This window comes from Ostrea edulis, chromosome 2 (genome assembly GCF_947568905.1).
Source record: "Ostrea edulis chromosome 2, xbOstEdul1.1, whole genome shotgun sequence".
NCBI lineage: Eukaryota > Metazoa > Mollusca > Bivalvia > Ostreida > Ostreidae > Ostrea > Ostrea edulis.
In genome coordinates this window covers 54073089-54100986 of record NC_079165.1, presented here as the reverse complement: position 1 = coordinate 54100986, position 27898 = coordinate 54073089, and the positions used below count along the sequence as shown (strand labels likewise).

Below are 27898 nucleotides of genomic sequence, written 5' to 3'. Positions count from 1 at the left end.
GAAATGAAAGAACGCGTTGCACGTGCATTCACGCGCACGCGTGTATGATTCCAAATTTGTGTTGATGTCGTTCAACAGGCATTTGTATCATATACCCACAGTATGAATTTCATAATGTTTCCACCAAATATAAGGAAGTTATAGCGATTTTAAAATCGTCCAATCAGAATTCAGCACACCTGAATGCACATGCTAAGCAGTAATTCTAACCACAGCAATTTGTAAGGAGTACCAAGACACATCTAAACCCCTAATATCAATAGAATATGATGAAAAACAAAAACGTTATCGTCCTTTAAAAATTGAACATTTGAAAAACGTTGCACGTGCATGCGCGTTGGCATTTTTTGTTACACCAATATATAGATGCACATATTGTATACGTATGCTGTGCAAATTTGTAATTTTGACCATGCAAATCAGTTAAGGGATTCAATATCTACCTATTGTATCAATATCAAGCCATTTTAATGAACAACAAAAAAGTTAGACTGATTCCAAAGTTAGTGTACATATTTTGTAGTGCTCTCGCATGCGTACGTGTGCAGACAAAATAACTATCATTTTTCATATCTACAAATGACATACTACCATCCTATTTAGGTTTCATATCGATCCCTTTAATATTCTGATTTTTCATTTTTTGTACCAAAATTGCATTTTTATTTTGATGCAGACAAAATGACTATCACTATGCACATCTACAAACACTATACTATCATCCTGGAAAGTTTCATATCGATCCCTTTTGTAGTTTCAGAGAACACTACCGGACAAAAAAGTACCGGAGAAAAATAATAACGAGCTATAACTGTGTTGGGATGCCAACACAAATGTCTCCGAACACCTCCCCATGTCAGAAATGCTTTTTGATGCCAGATCAGGATTCTCAAAAAACCCTAGAAACTAAATTTGGTTGAAATCCGACGGACTTGATTTTTTGACGTTTTTTTGTCGCCATTTTGAAACGGCAGCCATTTTGAAAATTTGAAAAGTTGATTGCACCCCTCCAAATGACCCTCTATCAGCTCACAAAGTTTGAAGTGGATGAGTCGAAGCATGTTCATAAAATCGCGCGGACAAATTTCTCACTAAAGAAGAGGAAAAATAAGAAGAAAATAATAATAACGAGCTATAACTGTGTTGGGATGCCAACACAAATGTCTCCGAATACCTCCCCATGTCAGAAATGGTTTTTGATGCCAGATCAGGATTCTCAAAAAAAAACCTAAAAACTAAATTTGGTTGAAATGCGACGGACTTGATTTTTTTTGCCGCCATTAGTATATGGCGGCCATTTTGAAAATGGCGGCTCAAAAAAAATTTTTGATGGTGGAAATGAACTTGGGGTCACCAAATTACCCTAGAAATAAAATTTGGTTGAAATCCGACAACCTTGATTTTTTGACGTTTTTGGCCGCCATTTTGAAACGGCGGCCATTTTGAAAATTTCGAAAGTTAATTGCACCCCTCCTCATGACCCCCTATCAGCTCACAAAGTTTGAAGTGGATCTGTCGAAACACTTTCATAAAATCCAGCGGACAAATTTCTCTGGAAAGAAGAGGAATAAAAAGAAGAAAATAAGAATAATAAGAAACGGAGCAAAAACAATATGTCTCCGACACTTTGTGTTCGGAGACATAATAAGAATAATAAGAAACGGAGCAAAAACAATGTCTCCGACACTTTGTGTTCGGAGACATAATAATAAGAAACGGAGCAAAAACAATGTGTCTCCGACACTGTGTTCAGAGACATAATAAACAGTAGAATCACTATAAGGTCTTCCGCCTGGAACGGAAGACCTTAATAAGAAACAGAGCAAAAACAATGTCTCCGACACTTTGTGTTCGGAGACATAATAATAAGAAACGGAGCAAAAACAATATGTCTCTGACACTTTGTGTTCGGAGACATAATAATAAGAAACAGAGTAAAAACAATATGTTCCCAAACTTTGTTTGGGGAACATAATTAATTAAGATTACCACACATGTCTGTTTACAGAATTAAGTCTTGAGGTGTACATAATTTTTGAAAGCTATAAAGATATTTCACAAGCTTCGTCGACCTGTCAACACCGGTATATTGTCTTTTTACATAACGAAAAAATATTGCTTCCGTGGGAATTTTCTGAGTTCATGCATTCTGCATACAACAACTGTGAGGTATATTCAGGTAAGTAAATTACTGAAATTTAGTGCATACGTGATGTGTAGGAATAAGCGAAACTGCCCAACCACATATGTATATGGCAACCCCCCCCCCCCAATGATAATAGAGGTATCTGAATTTTAATCAATAATAAATAGCTATACAGTATAATCTGTCTAAACCGGCTATGTGTGGTTCCAAAGAAATTGGCCGGTTTACATACAGTACGGAGTGCAGAATGTTGAAAAGTATGAGAGTTGCTTCCCTTGTACTCGCTGTCTATTATGCATACATGTGTAATGATTACTAACGTTTTATTATATCACAAACGAATTCAAAATGTGAAACTATAAATGTCAGTGTTTCATCGTCGTGTTCTTTTGAAAAAGTTTCGATTTTTATTTAACGGTATAAAAATCTGGGAAATATTATATATATATATATATGTATATATATATATATATTGGCCTCATTCCTCATTTGTGCCTTGATAATGCATGCATATGTTCATGATATTTCCTGCTGCGAGGGGATGCTCCGCTTAGCGGTGCCCTTGTTTATTTACCTTCTGTGGTTTTTAAAATGGAGCCCTTTATTCATACAATGCAAATGAAAGTATGACACTGCTTGCTGATGGATACTATTACTTTAAGTGAAGTTGTTGGAAAAACAATCTCCATGGTGATGGCAAATTCTGCTTTGAAAGATGGACGTTTAAAGATTGTCTTGTACAGTTCAAATGTATATTGAAGTACATGTGTGTAACTGGGAATTTCTATTCTTTTGTATTCAGCAGGTCTTCCACAAACGCCAGTTGGGACAGCCCCTCCTTCCTTAACTCGGAGCGAAGCTAATTTTAGCTCCCTCTTAAATCCTCCTACACCACAGTCTGAGTCCCCAAATCTAGAAACCTTGGCCAGCCTCCTTCAACAGCCACCCAGTTCTCTAACTGGAGGCATGGATAGTGTTGGAAGCATTGGATCCATGAGTTCAATTGGAACCATAGGAAGTATGAGTATGAATCCATCAAACAAGGATATGTTGGAATGTAAGAGGAATCAGACTTGCTTAACATCACCATTTGTCTTTTTTTTTAATTGAAATTAATTTTTGAATACAACCAGTCTGTATTGTATTCATTATTTTGTTTTTCATATCTAGCTGGTGGATTTAGCAGTGGAAGTTACAACTCTGCAAATGCTGCAAGTATGCCATTTCCTCCTGTTAGAAGAGGGAACAAAATGAGTGCAATGCAAATTAGGTATAATTCTTTTCATATTTGGTATGAAGCATCTTTTGAACAAGATGACAAATTGTAAATTTCAGGACCCGTGTACCCTCAGGGCTTTGGATGCGGGGCAAAAACTGCCAAAAAATTGAGTAAATTTCATGGTATATAGTGACTATTGTGCACCTTTGCAACTATGCCGTTTCCTTCAAAAAGTTATTTGATTATTAAATTAACTTTCTATCACTATCACAGCATTTTTTTTCTACCCACTGGTATTGATACCCATTCAATTGGGAAAAATAGCGTCAAAATCGAACAAATTGGGAATTTTCTACCAATGATAAGCAAATAATTTCAACTAAAAGAGTGAAAAAAAAGTAAACAAATTTTCATACATTGAATGTATGAATTTATGTTAAAGCTCCTTCAATATATTAAGAATTGTACATAATTACAATTATGGTCCCGATTTTTCTCTCTATATAACAAAGCTAATTTACTATCGATCTCTCGAAGTGAAGTTGGGTCCTGTAAAACGCATTTCATTGTTTTTCACTCTCGATCTCTCGAAGTGGTGGTAGCGTATGCCCACCGTTACCCAAGCGTGTAATATTTTCCGCTTGGTCCTTACCTGGATTTTGTTGAATGCTGGAGGGGTAATTAGGTGTTAACATAGTTGAAACATCCCTAGTGCTTCTTTGTGGAGGTGACACACTTGAGTATATAATTGGCTAATTGGTCAGTTTACACCTTGCACTGGGGTTTTGAGTTGGGATGATTAAAATTATATGTAAGCCGACTATGAATAAAATCTATAATTTGTGTTGACGTGACGAGAGAGTAAGTTTTATACATAATTTAGAGATCTACAGACTGTAAAATTTCTAGAGTTTTTTCTTTGTGTAACGTTACTCTAAAACATTTGTTAGAATTTGTGTTTTGGGTAAAGTGACATACCGTATGTACTCGCCTATAAGTCAGATTTTTGGGAGTCAATTTTTGGTCCAAAACTCTATGTCCGACTTATAGGCGCGTTCTAAGAAGATTGGTATTTTTCTGAGCGGCGTAATGTAGTGTTTTTTAAACAACTCCGACGATTATCATGGACTACCACACAAAATGAATGATTATCTAGACGTATTGTTTATGTATTTTAAAGAGACACTACAGCTCATTTTCCACATTTTAATAAAGTGTTTTTAAAACCATGTATAATTTGATAAAATGATATATTTCATATCGATACTGACAATTTTGAACAATTGGGATGCATCAATTTATTCTCAACTGCGCTTTGAAGATCGTTCGGAATTCAAAGGTTTCTTCATGCTGACTCGGACTTTTGAATGCTTATTTACATCACGTGGTTTTGAATGACAGCAAAGGTGTTCTGTAGGAAATTATTTAAATTCCCCTTCAAGGGGGTCCACACTCACCTTTCAAGTATAAGATTATTCCCTGCTCCTTGTAATAAGTAATTATAAATCATTATTTCAACAGAAACCTTCCATGTTCCCACTGACCGATGTTTTTACAACTAACACGCGTCGTGTTCAGATAAAAATAGCACTTACTTTTAAACGTGGTGTCTTCGCAGCTAGTCTCAATGGCAGATTTAGGGGGCCAGGATCCCCCTCCCTTTTTACCCCACAGATTGTGAATGAAAATCCAAATTTTGCACCAGAATGGCCGATTACTTTGGCTAATCTTTGACTTTCACACCCCTCTTTGGAAATCCTAGATCCGCCACTCAGTTACATGTGTTTCTCCGAGCTCTTTGTTTTCCAACGGTCAAACTGATACCAAGGTAAATTTTATTTCACGTATGAGTTTTATCTCATTCTAATTTTACCTCTTTTCTCACAGAATCTGTCAAAATTCTAGATCTATCAACTACACTTTCTCTCTCTGGACGACATGCTGCACTGTTTACTGTCTATGCGCATGCGTCTGAAGACTGAAAGGAGGAGACTCGATATTTTGTGTATAGACCATCAAAAAGTATTAATTTTTACATTTAAACGATAATTTTTAACTTTAGATAAGTTATTTTCGCAAAGTTCATACTTTCAACAATGCAACAAAAATTGAGAAAGCGCTGGGAAAATTGTCATTTCATGATTTTTACGCTAAATGAGCTGTAGTGTCTCTTTAAAATTATGTATAAATACAAGTATTTGCATATTTTTATCTAGTTAAAAATTATTTACATACCACTATAATTAATACTTTCTATATTCAACTAATCTATCGTTTATCGGAAAAATTGAATTACGAACCCGATTTAATATTGAAATATTCATCTGTATACCGGCTGAAATATATTTCGTAAAAAATTGAATATTAACAGATAATTTAGATCATCATTCTTGACTTTTAAAATTGTTGATGCAATTAATTATACCGGAATCCCACAATAACAGTTTTCGCGAGGCGCGTGCCACTAAGTAAACACAGTGTCAGGTACTGGTAATTAGGAGCTTAGGTAAACAAGGGATCATTGCCCATAATAGATCAAGGGTTGCGTTTAAACCCCAAACAGGTATAGCTTGGATATTGAGCACCTCAGAATTATTAATTTCTCAAAATATTTTTTGAAACATAGGTAAAAACACTAGAGCACTGACTTGAAATTGTCGACCGACTCTGACAAAAATTTGTACCGACTTATAAGCGGGTCAATGGCAAATTCCTACAAAATAACCTTAAAAAATACAACCGACTTATAGGCGGACTGACTTATAAGTGAGTATATACGGTAACATTGTGCTGTGTTTAGTTTGCGATAGTAAAGCATCATAGGACTTGGTTTTGTATACCTATCTAAGCATGATTAAAGAACAAATAAATACATTAAACTTTGAAATATTTTTATTAATGCCAAATAAGGTTTTTTATTTTGATATCAAAGTACCTGACGAATATGAAGGAAAACATGTCAAAATGATATCATATGATCTTGTTGGTATACATTTCTGGTTACTGTAAAATCTGAACCATACCGGCAGACCTTCAATTTCCAACTCTTGATTTCTAGAAGTTTTATCGAGGTCCCTTGAATTATCGAGAGTCACCTGTATATGTTTACCCATTTTATAAACATTTAGAGGATTTAAATGAAAAATCTTTTACATGCATAAGGCTACCTAAAGTTAATTCTATGTTTAACGTTACCCACACGTGTAGGTTTCGGCGAAATTGCCGTTTTGAAAAAAACAAACAAATCTGGATTTGAAGTAGTCGTTCAGGTTTGGTTTTTATACGCCCGTCTTAAGACGGGACGTATTATGGTATGGCGTTCATGTCCGTCCGTCTGTTAGCTTTTTCGTGTCCGACCCGTAACTTAAATACTACAAGGCCTAGAATCATCAAACTTTGTCTGTAGATACATCTTGGGTAGAAGGTGTGTCGCACATTAAAACCAGGTCACTGTGACTTTTCATTAAGAAGATATGGCCATATATGTCAAAAACTTGTCCGGCTCATAACTTGAAAACTATTAGACCTAGAATCACCAAAATTGGTCAACTAATGCATCTTAGGTAGAAGGTGTGTCGCATCCTACTTTAAGGTCACTGTGACATTTAATTAAGGTGATATTTAAAAAAAAATGTTTTAATGGGTACAATCTATACTGTTAACAATATGTGACGGGCGTATCATGTGCCGTGGCGGTGCACTTTATTCATTTAGCGACTTAATTCTACATCCCGTATAAGAGGGAAACGCACTGCAAAATTGGATCAGAGGTCCTTACTTGAAGAAAATGGAAGTATATGCCACTATTGAAGTAAAGAAAACTTACAAAGATGGTTTGAACCGAACTAATCTCAGCGAGATTCGTCGAAGCTGGATATTTGGACTGACACCTCTTCCGAATGTCAGACCAGTGTCACACAAAGTGATTCAGGAAATCTTGCCTGAACTTCGGCCGCTTTTTGCAATTAAAATGGGCTAAACTGAATTCCTTGACCGCTTCAACCTTAGACATCCTATTAACTCCCTATCACAATGAAACATGCATTTCTTACCTTTACATGGTGTAAATCCCATGGGAAATAAAGATGCTATTTTCGAAGCGGTTGCAAACGGCTACCATTTCATATGAAATTTACCTTCTCCACACTGAAGAGTTTCGATATACTATTTCGTGACCGTTTGTACTACGATTGGAAATACAGAACTTATTGATAATTGCTTTGTACAAAGCATTTAATCATAAAAATTAAAAGCACTAAAAAGAAACTAATATTTTCATCAATTTATTTGAAAGCGTCCTAACTATTGGAACCCTGCCTTGTATTTGTAGAAGTGAAGGTACAATTTTTATCTTTTAGTTGTGGTACACCAAATTAACATCTTTCAAAACTGATTAATAGTACATAGAAAATTGTATAACAAAAAACAAACCAACACAAAACAAGTTTTCCTTTAGTTTGCTATGTTTGTGGTGATGAAAATCCATTGGATGTACCACCTGTTGTTATCGCAAGCCACCCCTCCGCTCACCCAATCTGCACATGGTGTGTTCGCAGAGGGGATACAAATCTAGATTAAGGAAGAAGTCTTTGCTGGGAAAACGCCAAAATTTACTTTGACTTGAAAATCAAATCCTACAATGTGTTTAATTTGACATATTACTTTTTTGGTCGCTAAATTGGGTGATTTTAATTGACTTGGACTTGAATATAAAACCCAACAATGTCTATTATTTGAAATTGTTGATTTTTTGGGTCACTGAATAGGTGATTTTCAATAGATACACATTTGTTTAAAATTTTTGTTTATTTCCCCCCCCCCCCCTCCCTCTTAGGTTTTGAAGTTTTAAGGTGACATTAAACGTAGAATTAATTTTGAACAGCCTTATTGTTTTGCCCCTATTTATTATTATAAATGATATTAAATTTCAGGTGCAAATTTGGACAACTGGGACCAGGAAAAGGACAATTTAATTCACCACATGGATTTTGTTTAGGCATTGATGAAGACATTGTTGTAGCAGACACCAATAATCACAGAATTTGTTGTTTTGAGAAGACAGGAGAATTCAAATACCAGTTTGGAATACCTGGTAAATGTTTTGGAGTTTGAAGTCAGAAAAAATGTTGATTTGGTTGATTACATTTTTGAGGCATTTGGCTTACTCGACAGCTTTTAAGGGATCAGGCTGATATTGCATCTGCACTACGAGATGCTAAATTTTTGAAACAAATTAATACTTTCTTGTGAAAGAGGAATGTTTTGATAAAAACATAGAATACTACCAAAGAAATACAATTTATTGTCATTAAGTCTCTAAAATGAAGTTTGAAGACTTATTATGTCCTCGAACACATAGTGTCGGGGACATATTGATTTTGCTGTTTCTTTTTATGCCCCAAAGATTGGATCAGGGGCATATTGTTTTTGTCCTGTCTGTCATTCTGTCTGAAACTTTAACCTTGCTAATAACTTTTGAACAGTAAGTGATAGAGCTTTGATATTTCATATGAGTATTCTTTATGACAAGACCTTTCCGTGGGTAGAGTACCCGCAATGTTATTCTTGACATTCCTATCGTGCGTGTATCCTATCCTATCGTGCATTAGGTTTTCAGTTTTCCATCGTGTTTTGCGTTTATCAGGTCTATCGTGTATTGTATTTTGCGTGTATCAGGTTTTCCGTTTATCGTGTAGCTTCGGAAACTATCGAGATCGTATATTAAATCTTATGAAAAAGTAAAATACTTTCCGAAAGCTTTATTCGTTTTGTTAAAGAAGCTATTATTAGGAATCGAGGAAAGACAGTATATTTGAAAGAGAACATAGAGCTGTCAATTTTAAGGCAGAAAAAGAGCTATATGTCTGTCCAGAGAGGGTGAAAATTTATCACAATTTCATTCTAAGTAGTCTGGAAAGTAGGCAGTGGTTTACCGAGCAAACCGAGGACAGTAAAACTGAAAGCTCCTTCATCTGCAGTTCATAAACATTTCCTTGTCTAGAAACAATTATTATACCCCCCGCAACAAGTTGGGGGGGGGGGGGTATACTGGAATCGGGTTGTCTGTCCGTCCGTCTGTAGACGCAATGGTTTCCGGACTCTAAAGCATTATCCTTTCCACCTACCGTCACCATATCATACATATGGACTACCCATGGGATGAAGATGTTCCCTATCGATTTTGGGGTCAAAAGGTCAAAGGTCAAGCGCACTGGACATCGAAGTAGCAATATGGTTTCCGGGCTCTAAAGCATTATCCTTTCCACCTACAGTCACCATATCATACATATGGACTACCCATGGGATGAAGATGTTCCCTATCGATTTTGGGGTCAAAAGGTCAAAGGTCACGCGCACTGGACATCGAAGTAGCAATATGGTTCGGTTTGTCATGCCATTTGTTTTTTACACTCAGAAAAGAGGTAGTTTATACGCATTACCAACACCCTTTGGGAGATTGGGGTAAGCGGGGGGTATTCTTAGTGAGCATTGCTCACAGTACCTCTTGTTTGTAATTAACACTAACAGAGAAATAGGAAGTTTGATATGAAAGGAAAAATCAGTAAATTACATTGTTTATTACATATATTTTAATAATGATTTTTCTTCTTCCAATTTTGTTCACCTGTATTCAACTTATATACCAACTACTGAACTTGTGTGCGTTCTTATCTATCTGATTTTGTGTATCACCCGTGTTTTGACAGTAAACATTCTCAGGGACATTGTATTTCACACATTTAGAAGATTAAGTTTTAAAAGAGTGCAAGGGTATATTGCATCTCCCAAAATTCTGCTCAAATAGGCACGATTCAGCTGTCATCGTTGTTGGGTTTTTTTGGGTTTTTTTTGTACATGTACACGTATACCAATAGTCGTACGTGTAGATACTGGAGATTTATGCTGGTTTTGATGATTATTTCAATTTTTTACATGCTAAACACAAACATTTTAAAGCGTTTCTAAATTGTGACTTTAAATCAAGCCGGGTTTCGTATATGTTTTTAATAGTTTATTTATTTTTTGTTCACAAAATATCAATTCATATAAATATGTTCCAATTATTATGACTATCAATTATCACTCATAGTGTAGAAATATCTTAACATAGGAGCATATGGTGTAGTGCAGTGCATTGTATTTAAAGCGGTCATTATGAAAATAATTGTAGTTGTTGAATGAGCGATGAACTCGGAGCTTGATGCAAAATAACCCCCCTCCTCGCTACACACAAAATATTACTTGGTTTTATTTGATATCCAAGATAATAGACATTAGCATAAGAGAGCTATTGAAGCATGATATCACTACATTATATTACATTTTGTTAATTCCTTGTTTAATTGCTAAACGCTCGGCATCAAGTGTGAATGCCACGGGTCCTCGGAGATGACCTTTAAAACAGACGCCCCGTGTCACTGCTCAATGGCCATAATTGCCGAGCATAAGCCTAAATTTAAAGGCTCTTCACCGGTCATGGTTACGTCTCCATATGAGTGAAATATTCTCGAGCGAGACGTTAAGCAAGATAAGAATCAATCACTCCCTGTATGATTCATATATTAAACATTCAAGGTGACAATATACGTTTTAGAATCATTGGCTGAGAAAATTCATATAGATATCAGATAATGAATTCAATACCGTATATAGTTTAGCTTCCAGATTTTAGCTGTAATGACGTTAAATAAAAAACATAGATTGAATTTTTAAAGAAAACAACAAAAATAAACGTACAACCGTGGATAACTAAATTATATGCTTTAGGTATATATTGAGTATTGAAATCCTTCAATATTATTATCAACACAATGTAATTATTTTGTACGTATCAAACTTTCGTTCTGTCTAAATTGTTTCTAAATTTACAACATTTCTATCAGGTTTTCCGTTTATCGTGAAGATCGTTTATCGTGTTTTGCATTTATCGGGTCTATCGTGAAGATCGTTTATCAGTTTACCGTGTATCCTATCGTATCATGCGTGTATCCTATCCTATCGTGCGTGTATCGTGTTCTATCGGTTATCATGTCAAGAATAACGTTGCGGGTACTGTACCAACTGTTTTGACTCCTTGACCTTGGAGTTTGATCTACTTTTTGAAAATTTTAACCTTGCTGATAACTTTTGAACAGTAAGTGGTAGAGCTTTGATATTTCACACGAGTGTTCCTTGTGACAAGACCTTTCCGTTGGTACTAAAGCTTTTGACCTTGACATTTGACCTACTTTTAATTTTTTTTTTTTTTTTTTTTTTTTTTACATTGGTCATAACTTCTAAATGGTAAATATTGGAGCTTTCATATTGTACATGAGCATTTCTTGTGACAAGATCTTTCTACTGGTACCAAGATATTTGCCCTTGTGACCTTGGCCATCTTCGGAATTGGCCATTATTGGGGGCATTTGTGTTTCACAAACACATCTTGTTGTTCTTATTTTCGTATTATTTCTCTTCTTTAGTGTCAGAGAAATTGTAATACTAAATTTCGTGATCCCCTGGTTAGAGGTTTTGACTGCAGGGCATGGCGAAACTTGGTATATATCGTGTATGTGTGCAAAAAATATAAACGATATCTGTTTGAATGCTATTGATATGAAATAAATATTTAGAAGTAGTAGGTAGTCCTTTACCAAAATTTCTTGATCCTATGGGGTAGGGGTTTTTGGTTCCAGGGTCGAGCCAAAATTTTTAGTGATTATTGTCTATCATTTGAAGGACATCTTTAAATTTACTGATACAGTATAAAAGCTAGGTGCATATTTAGGAAAAGCAGAAAAAAATGGTGAATTTTGCAACCCTAGAGTTTTCACTGTAGGGTAAGTCCAAAATTAGTGATGTTGTTTAATGATAATACATTGAAGTTTTAAGAACACATCTTTTATACTGTTGCTGAATATTAGAATTAATTTTCAGAACAGGAGTTTTTTTCCTACATATTTAGTCCTTTGGACTAGTGATAACTTTTAAGTAATACTCAGGTGACTGATAAGGCCTGTTGGTCATGGCTACATTATAGCTGCTAATTCAAAATGTATAACTTAACGATATCGTGAATAATTGGCTGTTCTGTCTTCATTTTCAAATACTTTGTTGAAAGACTTTATACTTGACACCTTTGTGGCCCTTCAGGTCTTTGATGGTGTTTACTACTTTCAAATCTCTAGGTCGAGATGAGGGCCAACTGTGGTATCCAAGGAAGGTGGCTGTCATGAGACCATCAGGAAAATATGTAGTGTGTGACAGAGGCAATGAGAGATCCAGAATGCAGATATTTACAGCGAAAGGAGTGTTTGTCAGGAAGATAGCCATAAGATACATAGATATTGTGGCAGGACTAGCTCTTACAAATCAAGGTATGTGATACCACTCTTTTAATGCTATAAAGCCAGGATATTTATGCTTCCTAAAAAAAATCCGGGTGAGTATATAGTTGCTTTCTTGTCTGTCTGTCCATCTGAGTTCCATCTTTAACTTTTGGACCAAGGTCATTTTGGAAAGTCAAGGAAAGTGGAAGGGGACATAGAAATACCAGTGTCCATGTGTCCGTCCATCCTACTTCACTTTGTGGACACAACTCCTCAGAAACCGCTCATTGGATTTTGTTCATATTTTGTATGATTGTTAGTCACCATGTGTAGTTGATCATATTGCGCTGTCATTTTGATTCGACAAATTTTAGTACAGGAGTTATGGGACTTTTGTGCTTCAACTTTTCTTGAGGCGGTGGGGGACATGGCTATGTGTAAAAACCACGTACATGTAAGAAATCTAAATGCATAGTGATGTAGAGCAGGAAGGCCTCTACCAAAATTGTAAATTTCATGATCCTCGGGGTAAGGGTTCTGACCCCAGGTCGGGGCCAACTTGGTATATAGTGTTTGTGTAATACAATTAAATTACATCTTCTTTAGTGCTATTGATACTAAATTGAAATTGAATGGTTAGAGGAGGTAGTCTTTTGCCAAAATTGGAAATTTGATTATCCCCAGGGTTGGGCCAAACTTAGTATTTATGGGGGGGGGGGGGGGGGGGGCAGCCAATATTTTTTTTGGATGGGTAGGGGTGATTTGGGAAATATATTTGGATGGGTGGTTGTCTTCCAGGTAAAAAAAAAAAAACCAAAAAAAAACATGGGTGTTTGTGAATTACGATAAAAATGAAAACGTTTCGCGTTACATTTTTCTTTTATTACAAAAGAAGAAAAGCGGAGCCATCCTACATTAAGTACGAAAAAAAAGCTTGATAAATGGGCAGATAACTCAATGTTACTGTAAAACTTTCCCCTCCAAGGTGTTGCCCAACCTATTGTACCTGTCCTAAACGACTACCTATCTAACACAACCAACGATCATGTGTTTTATAACCTTTTCGTGTAATTTCACCTTTATGAAACTACATTTTTCAATTACACCGCGATTCCTACTTTCGATTTCAATCGAGCATGACTATTCTGGGAATTGTCGCCCCTAACACTTTCGTTTTAAAATGCACAGGTAATAGTTCGGCGGTGATCTTGTTTAATTGGCACTCTGAATCAATTATTATACCCAAGCTATCAATTGGTTAACGTGTAATTAACATGCAGCGTCGTGTGAGGTTAATTACCAAAACCCGAGTTGTTTATTTAACAAAATCAAAGATCAGGGAATCAAGATCGTTGTTTCCGAAGGTGTGAATTTCGACAGACTTTTGATATGTGCGAAGTAAATCGGATATGAAATCTCCCACCTCCCATTACGTTTAACCGAGTGGAAAATTTGCCCGATTGCGATATAAATCGGGTAAATATTGTGCTTGGAACTGAAATTTTAAATGGAATATTCGCAAATTTCCTGTACAAGAGATTGTAGGGGGGAAAATCAAAGGAAAAGTCACAATCTATATGCATACACTTTGTAATTTAGGGAAATATCTGTCTTGTACTTAAGTTGCAAGAAAACCTCGCTCTTTGAAAAGTTCTTCTCCGTTGCTTGCTTGAATTTGTACATTATGTATTTTATTTTATTGTAACTGATGTAATAAGACACGTCTTTTAAAAGCAATAAAGAGAGTAACAATATATGTGAATTTATATTTTAAGTGGTATAAATTCATATTTTATTTAGTTTTATATCATTATACCCCCCCGCAATAAGTTGTGGGGGTATACTGGAATCGGGTTGTCCGTCCGTCTGTAGACGCAATGGTTGCCGGGCTCTAAATCATTATCCTTTCCACCTACCGCCACCATATCATATATATGGACTACCCATGGGATGAAGATGTTCCCTATTGATTTTGGGATCAAAGGTCAAGCGCACTGGACATTGAAGTAGCAATATGGTTTCCGGGCTCTAAAGCGTTATCCTTTCCACCTACAGTCACCATATCATACATATGGACTACCCATGGGAAGAAGATGTTCCCTATCGATTTTGGGGTCAAAGGTCACGCACACTGGACATCGAAGTTGCAATATGGTTTCCATTTAAATTCTTTAACGGCTTTTTTCATCGCATGGAGATGCTGTGTTCCTAGATAATCCATTTCTCCCTACAAACGAGAATACCCAAGGTTTGTCATGCCATTCGTCTTTTACACTCAGAAAAGAGGTAGTTTATACCTATTGCCAACACCCTTTGGGAGATGGGGGGGGGGGGGGGGGGGGTGTATTCTTAGTGAGCATTACTCACAGTACCTCTTGTCTTGTGGAGTGTTTGTATGGGTATTGAAGATGTGCATGTGGGATGGATTTTGATTTTCTACAATTTTTGAGAAAGTTACAGGTTGTTGAACTTGTCTATTTGGAAATTAATATTCTATGGAGGGTACATAATTTGTCCGCCCAAATCCTCCCACAGTTTTCAAGTGAGGACCTTCTTATTTTGTGGAGTGTTTGTATAGGTACTGAAGATGTGCATGTGGGATGGATTTTGATTTTCTACAATTTTTGAGAAAATTACAGGTTGTTGAACTTGTCTATTTGGAAATTAATATTCTATGGAGGGTATATAATTTGTCCGCCCTACTCCTCCCACAGTTTTCAAGTGAAGACCATCTTATTTTGTAGAGTGTTTGTATGGGTATTGAAGATTTGCATCTGTTAAAGGATTTTGATTTTCTTCCATTTTTGAAAAAATTACAGGTTGTTGAACTTGGTCCATTTTGAGGAATCTCTATTTTTAAGCTAAGACCCTTTGTTCATATGAAAGTTTGTCACAGCCTCATGATGGCTGATAATACCTCAAGCAAAGTTATACAAATTATAGCACAGGAAAAACACACTATGTAAGCATTTCATGGGTGTATTATGTACCGTTTGCGGTACTCATGTTAGTTACCCTGTGACCTTGGAGTTTGACATACTTTTTTGAAAACTTTAACCTTGCTAATAACTTTTGAACAGTAAGTCCTAGAGCTTTGATATTTCACATGAGTATTCCTTGTGACAAGACCTTTCCGTGGGTACTACACCTTTTGACCTTGACATTTGACCTACTTTTGATAAATTTGACATTGGTCTAAACTTCTAAATGGTAAATATTAGGGCTTTCATATTGCACATGAACATTTCTTGTGACAAGATCTTTATACTGGTACCAAGATATTTGTCCTTGTGACCTTGGCCATCTTTGGAATTGATCATTATTGGGGGCATTTGTGTTTCACTAACACATCTTGTTAAATTCATCATAACTACCATTCCAATTCTTTTCAAATTTGGTATGAAGCATCTATTGGACAAGGGGGACATAAATTATAAATTTCAGGACTCCTGGGACCCTAGGGTGGGACAAAAATCTTCTGGAACTGCACATATGTATAAACAAGAGATGTTTGTAAAACACATATGCCCCCCATGGTGCAAAATTGAAAAGGGTTATAAACACACACATCATTTAATTGAGAGTAGTATCATCAATTCAAAATATTGAGCAGACAATATCTTCCTATGTCAAGAGTGGATTGACCATGTGACCTAAAAATCAATAGGGGTCATCAACTTCTGAAGATGTACCAGTGTACCCAAGTTTGATGTCTGTCAACTAAAGAGTTCTCAAGATATTGAACGGACAGTATATTCCTATGTCCAATTTGACCCTTGACTTTTGACCATGTGACCTTAAAATAATTAGTAGTCATCTTCTCCTGAAGATGTACCAGTGTACCAAGTTTGATGTCTGTCAAGCAAAGGGTTCTTAAGATATTGAGCGGACAGTATATTCCTATGTACAGTTTAACCCTTGACCTTTGACCACACGACCTCAAAATCAATAGGTGTCATCTTCTCCTGAAGATGTACCAGTGTACCAAGTTTAATGTCTGTCAAGCAAAGGGTTCTCAAGATATGGAGCAGACAGTATATTCCAATGTCCAGTTTAATCCTTGACCTTTGACCATGTGATCTGAAAATCAATAGGGGTCGTCTTCTCCTGAAGACGTACCAGTGTACCACGTTTGATGTCTGTCAAGCAAAGGGTTCTCAAGATATTGAACGGACAGTATATTCCTATGTCCAGTTTGACCCTTGACCTTTAAACATGTGATCTCAAAATAAATAGGGGTAATTTTCTCAAGAAGATGTACCAGTGTACCAAGTTTGATGTCTGTCAAGCGAAGGGTTCTCAAGATATTGAACGGACGGTATATTCCTGTCTAGTGTGACCCTTGACCTTTGACCATGTGACCTCAAAATCAATAGTGGTCGTCTTCTCCTGAAGACGTATCAGTGTACCAAGTTTGATGTCTGTCAAGAAAAGGGTTCACAAGATACTGAGCAGACAGTATATTCCCATGTCAAGTTTGACCCTTGACCTTTGACCATGTGACCTCAAAATCAATAGGGGTCATCTTCTCTTGAAGATGTACTGGTGTACCAAGTTTGATGTCTGTCAAGCAAAGGGTTCTCTAGACATTGAATGGTCAGTATATTCCTATGCACAGTTTGACCCTTGACCTTTGACCATATGACCTCAAAATCAATAGGGGTCATCTACTCCTTAGGATGTGCCAAGTTTGATGTCTTTCAAGCAAAGGGTTCTCAAGATATTGAGCAGACATTATATTCCTATGTCCAGAGTAGATTGACCCTTGACCTTTGACCTGAAAAACAATAGGGATCCTCTTCTACTCATAACTAACCCACATATGAAATATCATTATCATCAAGTGAATGGTTCTCAAGATATTGAACGGACAACACATGGTCTACAGACAGACCGATTGACAGGTGCAAAACAATATGCCCCCTCTTTTTCAAAGGGGGGCATAATAAACAAAAACAAAAAAACTAAATGCATAATGATCATATAGAAGGTCTACCCAAATTGTCAATTTCATGATCCCCAGGGTGGGGTCAAATTCAGTATATAGAGTTTTTGTGTAAATCTCTTAAATAACATCTTTAATGCTATTGAAACTAATGGATATTTAGAAGGAGTGGGTGGTCCTTTACCAAAATTGTTAGTTTCATGGTGTAAGGGTTTGGTTTCAGGGTAGTGTCAAAATTATTATAATGATTTGAAGGACTTCTTTAAGTTTGCTGATACCTTATAAAATCTAAATGCATATTTAGGAATAGCAGAAAAGGATGTACAAAAAATTATGAATTTTGCAACCCCAGGGTTTTGACTCTAGGATGGGTTCAAATTAGTTGCATTGTTTAATGTTAATACATAGATTATGTTAAGCCTTTCATCAGTTTATGCATTTTTGAGACATACAAGATTTAAGAACACATCTTGTTTAATACCGTTGCTGAATATTATGATTTAGCTAGATATTCAGAAGAGAATATTTTTTCTAGATTCCATACTCGAAGCCCTTGGGAGTAGTGATACTCGGGTGACTGATAAGGCCCGTGGGCCTCTTTTAAACAAATACGGTTCTCGGTCTTTGCTTTTGTGAATTGAAATGATATCTTGTTATCCTTCAGGATACATTGTCGCAGTTGACAGTGTGTCTCCAACGGTGTTTGTCATCAGTGAAGCAGGAGACCTCATCAAGTGGTTTGACTGCAGTGATTATATGAGAGAACCATCAGACATTGCTGTCAGTGGAAGAGAATTCTTTGTCTGCGATTTCAAGGTTTGTACCAACTGGTAAAAATTTGTCTTGATAAGGAGTTTTAGTTTGACAAAACAAATTTAACAGTTTGCTTGTTATGTTTTTAGCTCACCTGAACTGAAAGCTCTAGTGAGCTTTTCTGATCGCCTATTGTCTGTCTGTAAACTTATTTTCGACTTCTCGAATACCACTGGGCCAATTTCAACTAAACTTGGGGGGAAAAGCGTCCTTCGGTAAAGGGCTTACTAGTTTGTTCTGACTTCAAATCACAAAGTAGCATTCATTTGATGTGAAATTTTAATTGATAGGTCCGAAATCTTCCACACTAGTCTGAATTTCACTGTTGTCATAGGTGAGAAACCACCCGGTGACCTGGACTGGAGGTTATAACTTTTCCCTTACTCAAACTCGGCCATGTTTGTTTTGAGTACAACTCTGAGCAAACTCCAAAGCATACTCTAAAAATCTTGAACATGTACTCCATTTGAGTATGAAAATGATTATTTTATAACCTACACTTTTGAGTACGAGTACGATTTAGAGCACATAGTTTGAGTATGAAAACGTGCTCAAAAAAGTTTTATAACCTCCAGACCTGGACCAGTAAATGTCCTAGTAAAAATAAACAGCTGAAATTGAGAGAACGATGATATCTGTTATTTTAAGAACCTCTAGTTTGAAAGAACAAGGTACAATTGTATACATAAAAAGGCCCAAAAAATTCCTCTCAATAAAATGTGTCTGGAATTAACCCAGGGGTGTGATTTTTCCTCTTTTCAGAAGAAATCCTTTGATTTGCTCAATTTTCGAAAAAATGAAACACTCTAGATTTGATCTAAAGTGACAAAAAATGATATTTTTCCAGGTAGGGTGAGGTGTTTTCCTCCCTTTTTGACCAGTTTTCCTCTGATTTCTGATTAATTCAGTCACATCCCTGATTAACCTTAATCAGCGTTTTAAAAAAGTAAAATATATGCCAGGTATACTATGTCAACAAAATCAGAATGATATTCCTAATTGGATAGCATTATGAATAAGACATTTCCCGCCTTTTTCTCAAAATAAGCCTGAAAACTGTCAAATGTCATACACATCATTGCTCAGGAAAACATGCGCATTTGTTGAGCAAAATGAAAATGATATATATTGTGTATCATTTTAATGTGAAAAACATGCTTGAACATGAATTTGCTCGACGCATGCGCTGTATATTTCCTGAAAGGAAAACCACCTGAATTTGTGGATATTTTGAAAATGGCATTTTTGCAATTTTATGCCAACTTCAAGCTCTCGTCATATGACACAAATCATTTTGCTGATCAAACTGAGCAGATTTTGGGTTTGCCAATCTATTCCTTATTTGAATGCCAGGGTTTGAGCTCCAAGTGAAATCATCGATATAGAAACTGTACCTACTTCTTTGGCATGCACATAGTTAAAACATTAATCTATGCAGGGAGACCGGTGAATTGAGCATACCACACCTAGTTTATTTTTAAGCATTTGAAGCGAGTGGGTAGTTTTTAGCTCTTCTGAGCCAAAGGCTCAAAGAGCTAATCATATGGCCATATGTCTGGCGTGCGGTGTGCGTCAACTTTTTGGGAAAAGGGCTATATCTCAAGAACCCCTTGGCCAATTTTTGTCAAATTTGTCACAGGATATCCTTGGCCCAAGGGATTTCATTTGTACTAAAACTAGGGTTGTGACCCTTTAACAAGGGGAGATATTAGGAAAATGCAAACAAAAGTAGTGTTTGCTAAAAAATCTTCTTCTCAAGAACCACTGGGCAAATTATCACCAAACTTATGCATAAGGATGAGAATAGGTTGTAGATAAAAAAAATTGTTCAAGGCATCACCCTGGGGCAAAGGATGTGGTCTCAAAGTCACTTCAAAGTTGACCTTTTGTTTTGTTAAAACTTTTGATATTTTGCTTAGTATAAGGACTAGGATCATCAAATTTTGTCAGTTGATGCATCTTAAGACCTAATATCATGTTGTCTCGAAAGTAGGTCATGGTGACCTACTTGTTGAATTTTGCAGGTAATTATTATTAAATGGATTTTGATGCATATCTTGGACACTTTTGAGCCTATGATCATCAAAAGTTGTCAGTTGATGGATCATGGGACCTTGAACTGCGTCATGTGAAAAGTATGTCACCATGATCTACTTTCTGAATTTTATGGCCAATCATTTATGAATACCTTTTAGGTTGTTATTTCAGATACCGAGAGGTTTAGAATCATCAAACCTTGTAAGTTGATGCCTCTAGAGGCCTCAAAACGTATTTATCAAAAAAAGTAGGTCACAGTGACTTTTCGAATTTTGCAGACATTCAAATTTCACATTTTCAATTTTAGATGCATATTTTGGACACTATGAAAGCTAGGATCATCAAACTTTGTCAGTTGATGCATCTCGAGACTTCATAGTTTGTTGACCAAAAAGTAGGTCACCGTGACCTACTTTTTGAATTGGACGGCTATATTTAATATTTCAGATACTATTTGACTTGCAATTATCAAACTTTGTCAGTTGATGCATGTTGAGTCCAGAGTGTGTTGACTAAAAAGTAGGTCACTGTGACCTATTTTTGGATTTTGATGGCTATATTTGAATATTTCAGATACTATTTGACTTCAACTATCAAACTTTGTCAGTTGATGCATCTTGAGTCTTTGGAGTGTGTCGACCAAAAAGTAGGTGACTGTGGCCTTTTTTTTGGAATTTGACGGCTATATTTGAATACTATTTGACTTGTCAGTTGATGCATCTTGAGTCTTTGGAGTGTGTCGACCAAAAAGTAGGTGACTGTGGCCTTTTTTTGGAATTTGACGGCTATATTTGAATACTATTTGACTTGTCAGTTGATGCATCTTGAGTCTTCAGTGTGTCGACCAAAAGTAGGTCACCACGACCTACGTTTGGACAGTTACATTTAAATTTTCAGGTACTATTTGACTTAACAGCATCAAACTTTGTTAATTGATGAATCTTGGTTAGTGAGAATTTTTGCGTGTTCTACAATGTATCAGAAGAGCGATTCTAGGCCCATGGGCCTCTTGTTGTTGTTTTTTATCTCGGTCAGAGTTCGACCACCTTCTGCATTTATGGTATTACTGAGTTCAGACCCAAACAGGCTTAGCTCATGGTTCAAAGGGGAGATAATCACAAAAGTAGGGTGGGGTTATTTAAAAATCTTCTCAAGAACCACTAGGACAGGAAAGTACAAATTAACATGAAAGCTTCCTGACTTAGTGCATATTCAAGTTTGTGAAAACCAAGACCCCTGGGGGTAGAGTGGGGCCATAATAGGGGATCAAAAATTTACGCGGGAATGTATAGGGAAAATCTTTAAATATCTTCTTCTCAAGAACCACTGGGCCAGAAAAGTTTACATTTACATGAAAGCTTCCTGACATAGTGCAGATTCAAATTTGTTAAAATCATGGCATCTGGGGGTAGGGTGGGGCCAATATAGGGAATCAAAGTTTTACAAACAAATGTATAGGAAAAATCTTCCTCTCTAGAACCACTACGCCAGAAAGATTAACATTTACATGAAAGCTTCCTGACATAATGCAGATTAAATTATTTATAAACCTTGGCGCCGGGGGGGCCACAATAGGAGATGCACAGTTTAGGTCACCTGAGTAAACTCGGGTGACCTATTGCAATTGGCTGTTCTCTGTCATGCGTTAACAATTGAACATTTTCAACTTCTTCTTGATAACTACCAGTCCAATTCTTTTCAAATTTGTTATGAAGCATCTTTGGGACAAAGGGAACATAAATTGTAAATTTCAGGACTCCAGCACCCCTGGTGTCATAGGGGCGGGTAAAACTGCCCAAAATGGACCAATTTTCAGAAATATTCTTGAAAATTTCATGATCCCAGGGGTAGGGGTTCTGACCCCAGGACGGGGCGAAACTTACTACATATTCTTTATATGTTAAACACTTAAAATAACAATCTTCTTTAGTACTATTGATAATATGTTGTACGGTGTGACCGTTGAGACGAGCGAAGCCCATTAACATCTTGCAACACGACTTTTATCCGCCTCTTTATTTAACGCGGGAAATATAACACGCTTGGTGTAAACAGTTCCAAATTGTGCCGTCATATTAGCTGCAATGTTTTTTCTTCTCTCAAACCAAGCAAAAACAAAACGTTTAAAGCTATGAGAAAGCCTGTCTGGAATTTAAAAACGTTAATTGTACTTTCTAAAGAATCTAATTATTTTAATTACGGGATTGTCAATGAAGTATACCGCAGTGACGGCGACATTTTTCCGGAGGCATTATGGGTAGTCCTCATCATTTTTCAGCTGATGAAGAGCAAACCACGTGACTCAATTGTGTAATCATTGGAGCGAGCTCGTCACGACGCGAGCTTCGCTTGCTACTAAATTGTAACTAAATGGATATTTAGAAAGAGCATGTTGTCCTTTACCAAAATCATAAATTTGATGATCCCAGGGGTAGGGCTTTTCATATCAGGGTGGGGCCATTATGGTCAGTTGTGAAATGCGTGAACAGTAGACATTTTCAACTTCTTATTGATAACTACTACATCAATTCTTTTAAAATTTGGTATGAAGCATCGTTGGGACAAGGGGACATAAATTGTAAATTTCAGGATTCCTGCACCCCATGGACCTTGGGGATCAAAATTTTACATAGAAATATATAAGGAAAATCTTTTCAAATCTTCTCCACAACCCATGGGTCAGAAGAGCTGAGATTTACACAAAAACTTTCTGAAAAAGTGCAGATTGAAGTTCAAATCATGGTCTCCCGGGGTAGGATGGGGTCACAATAGGGGATCAAAGTTTTACATAGAAATATAGGTAAAATCTTAAAAGATCTTCTCAAGAACCAATGAGCCAGAAGAGGTGATATTTACATGAAACTTCCTGACAGTGCAGATTCAAGTTTGTTCAAATCATGGTCCCTGGGGGTAGGATGGGGCCACAAAAGAGACTAATTAATGTTTAACATGCAATTATATTTATGGAAAGTCTTCAGATAAGGGCCAAGGTGACTCGGGGGAGCGATATGGCCCATGGGCCTCTTGTTAATTTCTATTCCATTGGCCCTGTTTTATTTCTTCCCAACCTTTTCCTTTTTTTTTCTTTCTCATGGGGCATCTTTCCTTGAAGAGAAGTCGTATTTGAATATACCTGCCCACACATTTGTCAAAACAGGAAAATAGCTGTTTACGACGTAATTTATTAATTTGATTATTTTTCAAATAAACCGTGTTTTTTTTAAAAATGAATTAAGAAATGAAACTTATAATTTTTTATTTGATGCATGTATCAAACGAAAAATTGAACGGAAAACTTAACTTCATCAATTGATGAAAAAGTTTTCTGTCCAATTTTTAGGTCACCTGAGTAAACTCAGATGACCTATTGCAATAGGTTTTCGTCCGTCGTCATGCGTTAACAATTGAACATTTTTAACTTCTTCTTAACTACCAGTCCAATTCTTTTCATATTTGGTATGAAGCATCATTGGGACAAGGGGGACATAAATTGTAAATTTCAGGATTCCTGCACCCCTGGGGCCCTAGGGGCGGGGCAAAAACTACCTAAAATTGACTAATTTTCAAAAATCTTACATGTAAGAAAAACTAAATGCTTAGCAGGAAGGCCTCTACCAAAATATTAAATTTCATGATTCCCGGGGTAGAAGTTCTGACCCCAGGGTGGGACCAAACTTGTTATATAATGTTTGTGTAAAACACTTAAATTACATCTTTAATGCTATTGATACTAAATTGAAAATAAATAGATATTTAGGAAGAACAGGTAGTCCTTTACCAAAATTGTAAATTTGATTATTCCAAGGGTAGGGGTTTTGGTATCAGGGTGGGGCCAAAATGGTCGGTTATTAAATGTGTGAACAATAGACATTTTTAACTTTTTCTTGATAAATATCATTCCAATTCTTTTCATATTTGGTATGAAACATATTTGGAAGAAAGGGAACAGAAATTGTAAATTTCGGGATTCCTGGGACCTATGGGGCGGGGCAAAAACTGCCCAAAAATGTCAAATTTTCAAAAATCTTCTCAAGAACCACACACGTGTAAGAAAAACTAAATGCATAGTGATGTAGAGCAGGAAGCCCTCTACCAAAATTGTAAATTTCATGATCCCAGGGGTAGGGGTTCTGACTCCAGGGTGGGGCCAAACTTGTTATATAGTGTTCATGTGTAAAACACTTAAATAACATTTTCTTTAGTGCTTTTGATACTAAATTGAAACTAAATGGATAGAGCAGGTAGTCTTACCAAAATTGTAAATTTGATTTTCCCCAGGGTGCGGCCAAACTTTGTATATATAGGGTACCTGTAAAGTGCGAAACGAAATCTACCGAAATGAAACCCTACGAAACAGATTGTACAACCGAACTCTTTTAATTGTAGCATCATGACCATACATTACTTGCGAGAAAACCACACAAGGGATACTAGCTGCAATAATGTAGCCCTCTCTGATTTTTTTTTTTTTTTTTTTTTTTAGGGAGAGGGCTACAACTCCTTAGGATCTCCGTAATGGTGCAAATGCGGGAGTGATTCACTCCCGCAACATTTGCGCTCATTCTAAACATTTCCTGACTTTCTTTACGTAAATAAAATGATATTCTATGTTTCTTAGTCAATATATAAATTTACAACCTGCAACTTAAGATTTGTGAGGCTCTATTCTACCGTTTTCAACAATTTCGATGAATTCCAATTTCTCGATTCATATTTGTGCGCCATGTTTGATGTACTGAAGTTTCAACTTCCGATTGTCAAGTCATTTGCATATGCCATATAAGGTAGTATTTACATCAATGGACAAGTATGGAGGCGAAAGCTATTTCGTCGGTATTGAAAAGGTTTGAATTTAATATCAAGTTAAAAACCGAACTGCAGAGTGTAAATTCTTTCTGCAACAATATGATTTCCCTTTCTTTGTCGAAGTGGCTCGAGTAACTACATTTTCGCGCTGATTGTCAATGTTTAGGTTTTTCATTAGATCCACCTACGAGATCTCGCGATAACAAGCATGGCGGAGCAGACGAAGAATTTTGCATGCTGTACATTATATTTAATGAAAAACACCTTTATTAGACATGCCCGAGCACAAAGTTGGTACTCCTTTTGGTGTAAACAACATTTAGGACTAATACATAGAGTTTATTATCGGTTATTCATAAAATTATTTTGCACCATTACGGAGATCCTATGGAATTGTAGCCCTATCCCGAAAACGTCAGAATTAAAAAATTGGATAGGGCTACATTATTGCAGCTAAAGGGATACATATAAATGTAATTAGTAACTAAAATATTAGATTGTATCACATGACATGCTTTCATTGTGCTATTAATTCTAGGTGTTTTTGTTTTTAAAACAGATGGCTATTGAAATATCCTTGGTATTAATTGTATAATTTGGGCAGAAATAAACGTCAAGTACACCCTATAACACCACCACTCCCCAACTCTACAATTTGACAAAGTGCATACTTTAAAAAGCTTTCTCCTTAAAATTCAACCTTGTTTTGTCATAGAGATATTACAACCTGTTAAAACTTGGTATACTAATGAATTTGGTAACGCAAGCTTTACTATACACTATTTGTGAATACTATTTATGTGAAGCTTAGGACCTCGCTCGTAAGCGTGCCCCCAACTTCCGGTGTAAGGGGAGTAACTGCAAAAACGTAGGCCATTCATTGACATGCCAATATTTTTGGTTAGTCCTGTAGCTATGGATGCCATCTTTGAATCGTAGTAAAATAGTTCAAATCTAATTACATTCAGTAAATATTTTTGACCATTTTCCAAGAAAATTCTTATCCTCAAAAAGATATTTTTTAGAGGCGCTGAGGAAATTCGGACTGAATTTTGGGTAATTTGTTTTTCTGTTACGTAGAAAATATTTTCACATAGTGTCTGCACATAGACTGTTTGTATGATGGCCATTAAATACAGCCATATTACAACCTGATTGTTTGTTGTACATATTTTTGGATCTACAACTGCTAAATTTTGGCCTTTTGTGTTTTTTCAACATTGTTAGGTTCAGGGGTTGTTTCCATGGAAATGAACTCGTTTACATATTTAAAAATCGTCATTTTTCAAATAGGAGAGACCTCCTTTTTATGATAAAATGATTTTCAGAAGAATCTAATTACTTTCATCTCGGCATCATATCCCTTAATAATTCTTGTATCAAAAATTTTAAAAAAGTTTTGTTGTTTATAATCGCTTTGTTTGAAAGGGGAAAAAAACCTCGCAGGTAATATGACATCACAATGCAGTTTACTTCGGCTGCGTTATATTTCCCACATTTTTAATATGCATTACAGAGCATGAATATACAAATCATTTCAAACAGAAAGTAATTGATACATCTCCAAAGCAACAGTACAATCATTCTATGTGGAATAAATTCAATAATAAACAAAAACATTTTTATAGATTTAACAAGAGTTTAAATGAACACATGTAAGATGCATATTCATCTATATTATAAAAGATTTAACTTCAATTCGATATAAAATCTTTTTCACTTGCTCTCTTTGTATCAGTTTTAAACACCATCTGAAACACAAGTACCATTTATTATTAAAAATCTGTGAGAGGTTACTATGACAAATGTAGCATCACAATTTCTGTGAAAACGATATTTGATACTTTCATAATGAGTTACAAATACTGTCAACTACAAAATATATAAAAAATTTAAAAAATTCATAGATTCATTGATTTTCAGTGACCCATGCAATCACTACCTTAATCAATTGTATGCTGCTGATTCATTTTGATAATTATAAATTTGGTCATATTTTGCAACACTACTGTACACTAAGGTATGTGTTGTAGTACTTTGTTACCATAGACTGAACAATAACAAAGGGCATTCATGTTTCACATGAACATTTCTCTATTGTAGTGTATTAGTAATTGTACAAAAACCAAAGCAAATTATTTTAATCTTCAGGGTCACTGTGTAGTGGTGTTTAATGAAGAGGGCCACTTTTTGAGACGAATTGGATGTGAAAACCTGACCAATTACCCCAATGGAATAGATATCAGCGATGCTGGAGATGTCCTGATTGGAGATAGCCATGGCAATAGATTCCATGTGGCAGTATTTCAGCGGGATGGCTCACTCATTGGAGAGTTTGAGTGTCCATATGTCAAAGTCAGTCGCTGTTGTGGACTGAAAATTACATCAGAAGGTTATGTAGTCACTCTTGCCAAGAATAATCACCATGTCTTGGTTTTGAACACATTATACATAACTTAGATTTACATGCATTTTTACAGTTTGTAAATTCTGTTTCAGTTTACGTATACAAAGTTTTTTGATGTTTCAATCCTGGCACCTATGGATAGAAGCAAATTTTTGGAAAATATCACCAGTTAAAGATCTCCCCCCCCCCCCCCCCCCCCCCCCCCCTACATCTCTGC

The 27898-nt window shown here is 36.1% G+C and overlaps 1 protein-coding gene across 11 annotated transcripts in view; it reads left to right on the top strand.

Annotated features, from left to right (window-relative positions):
• The window catches only part of LOC125679297 (brain tumor protein-like), a 93998-nt gene that overhangs the window by 49591 nt on the left and 16509 nt on the right, over positions 1 to 27898 (top strand). For 7 of the 11 annotated variants that reach the window (XR_008800042.1, XR_008800041.1, XR_008800040.1 and 4 more), the window contains exons 8-13: positions 2949 to 3203; positions 3317 to 3416; positions 8297 to 8457; positions 12533 to 12721; positions 18283 to 18434; positions 27426 to 27666. Coding sequence is in view for 6 of the 11 variants with exons in the window: in XM_056154444.1 (XP_056010419.1) it covers positions 2949 to 3203; positions 3317 to 3416; positions 8297 to 8457; positions 12533 to 12721; positions 18283 to 18434; positions 27426 to 27666 (1098 nt within the window). In the remaining 5 variants the exon portion in view is untranslated. Of the gene's footprint in view, positions 1 to 2948; positions 3204 to 3316; positions 3417 to 8296; positions 8458 to 12532; positions 12722 to 18282; positions 18435 to 27425 lie in introns of all 11 variants that reach the window. The other 4 variants (XR_008800044.1, XM_056154443.1, XM_048918410.2 and 1 more) reach the window with 4 other exon arrangements.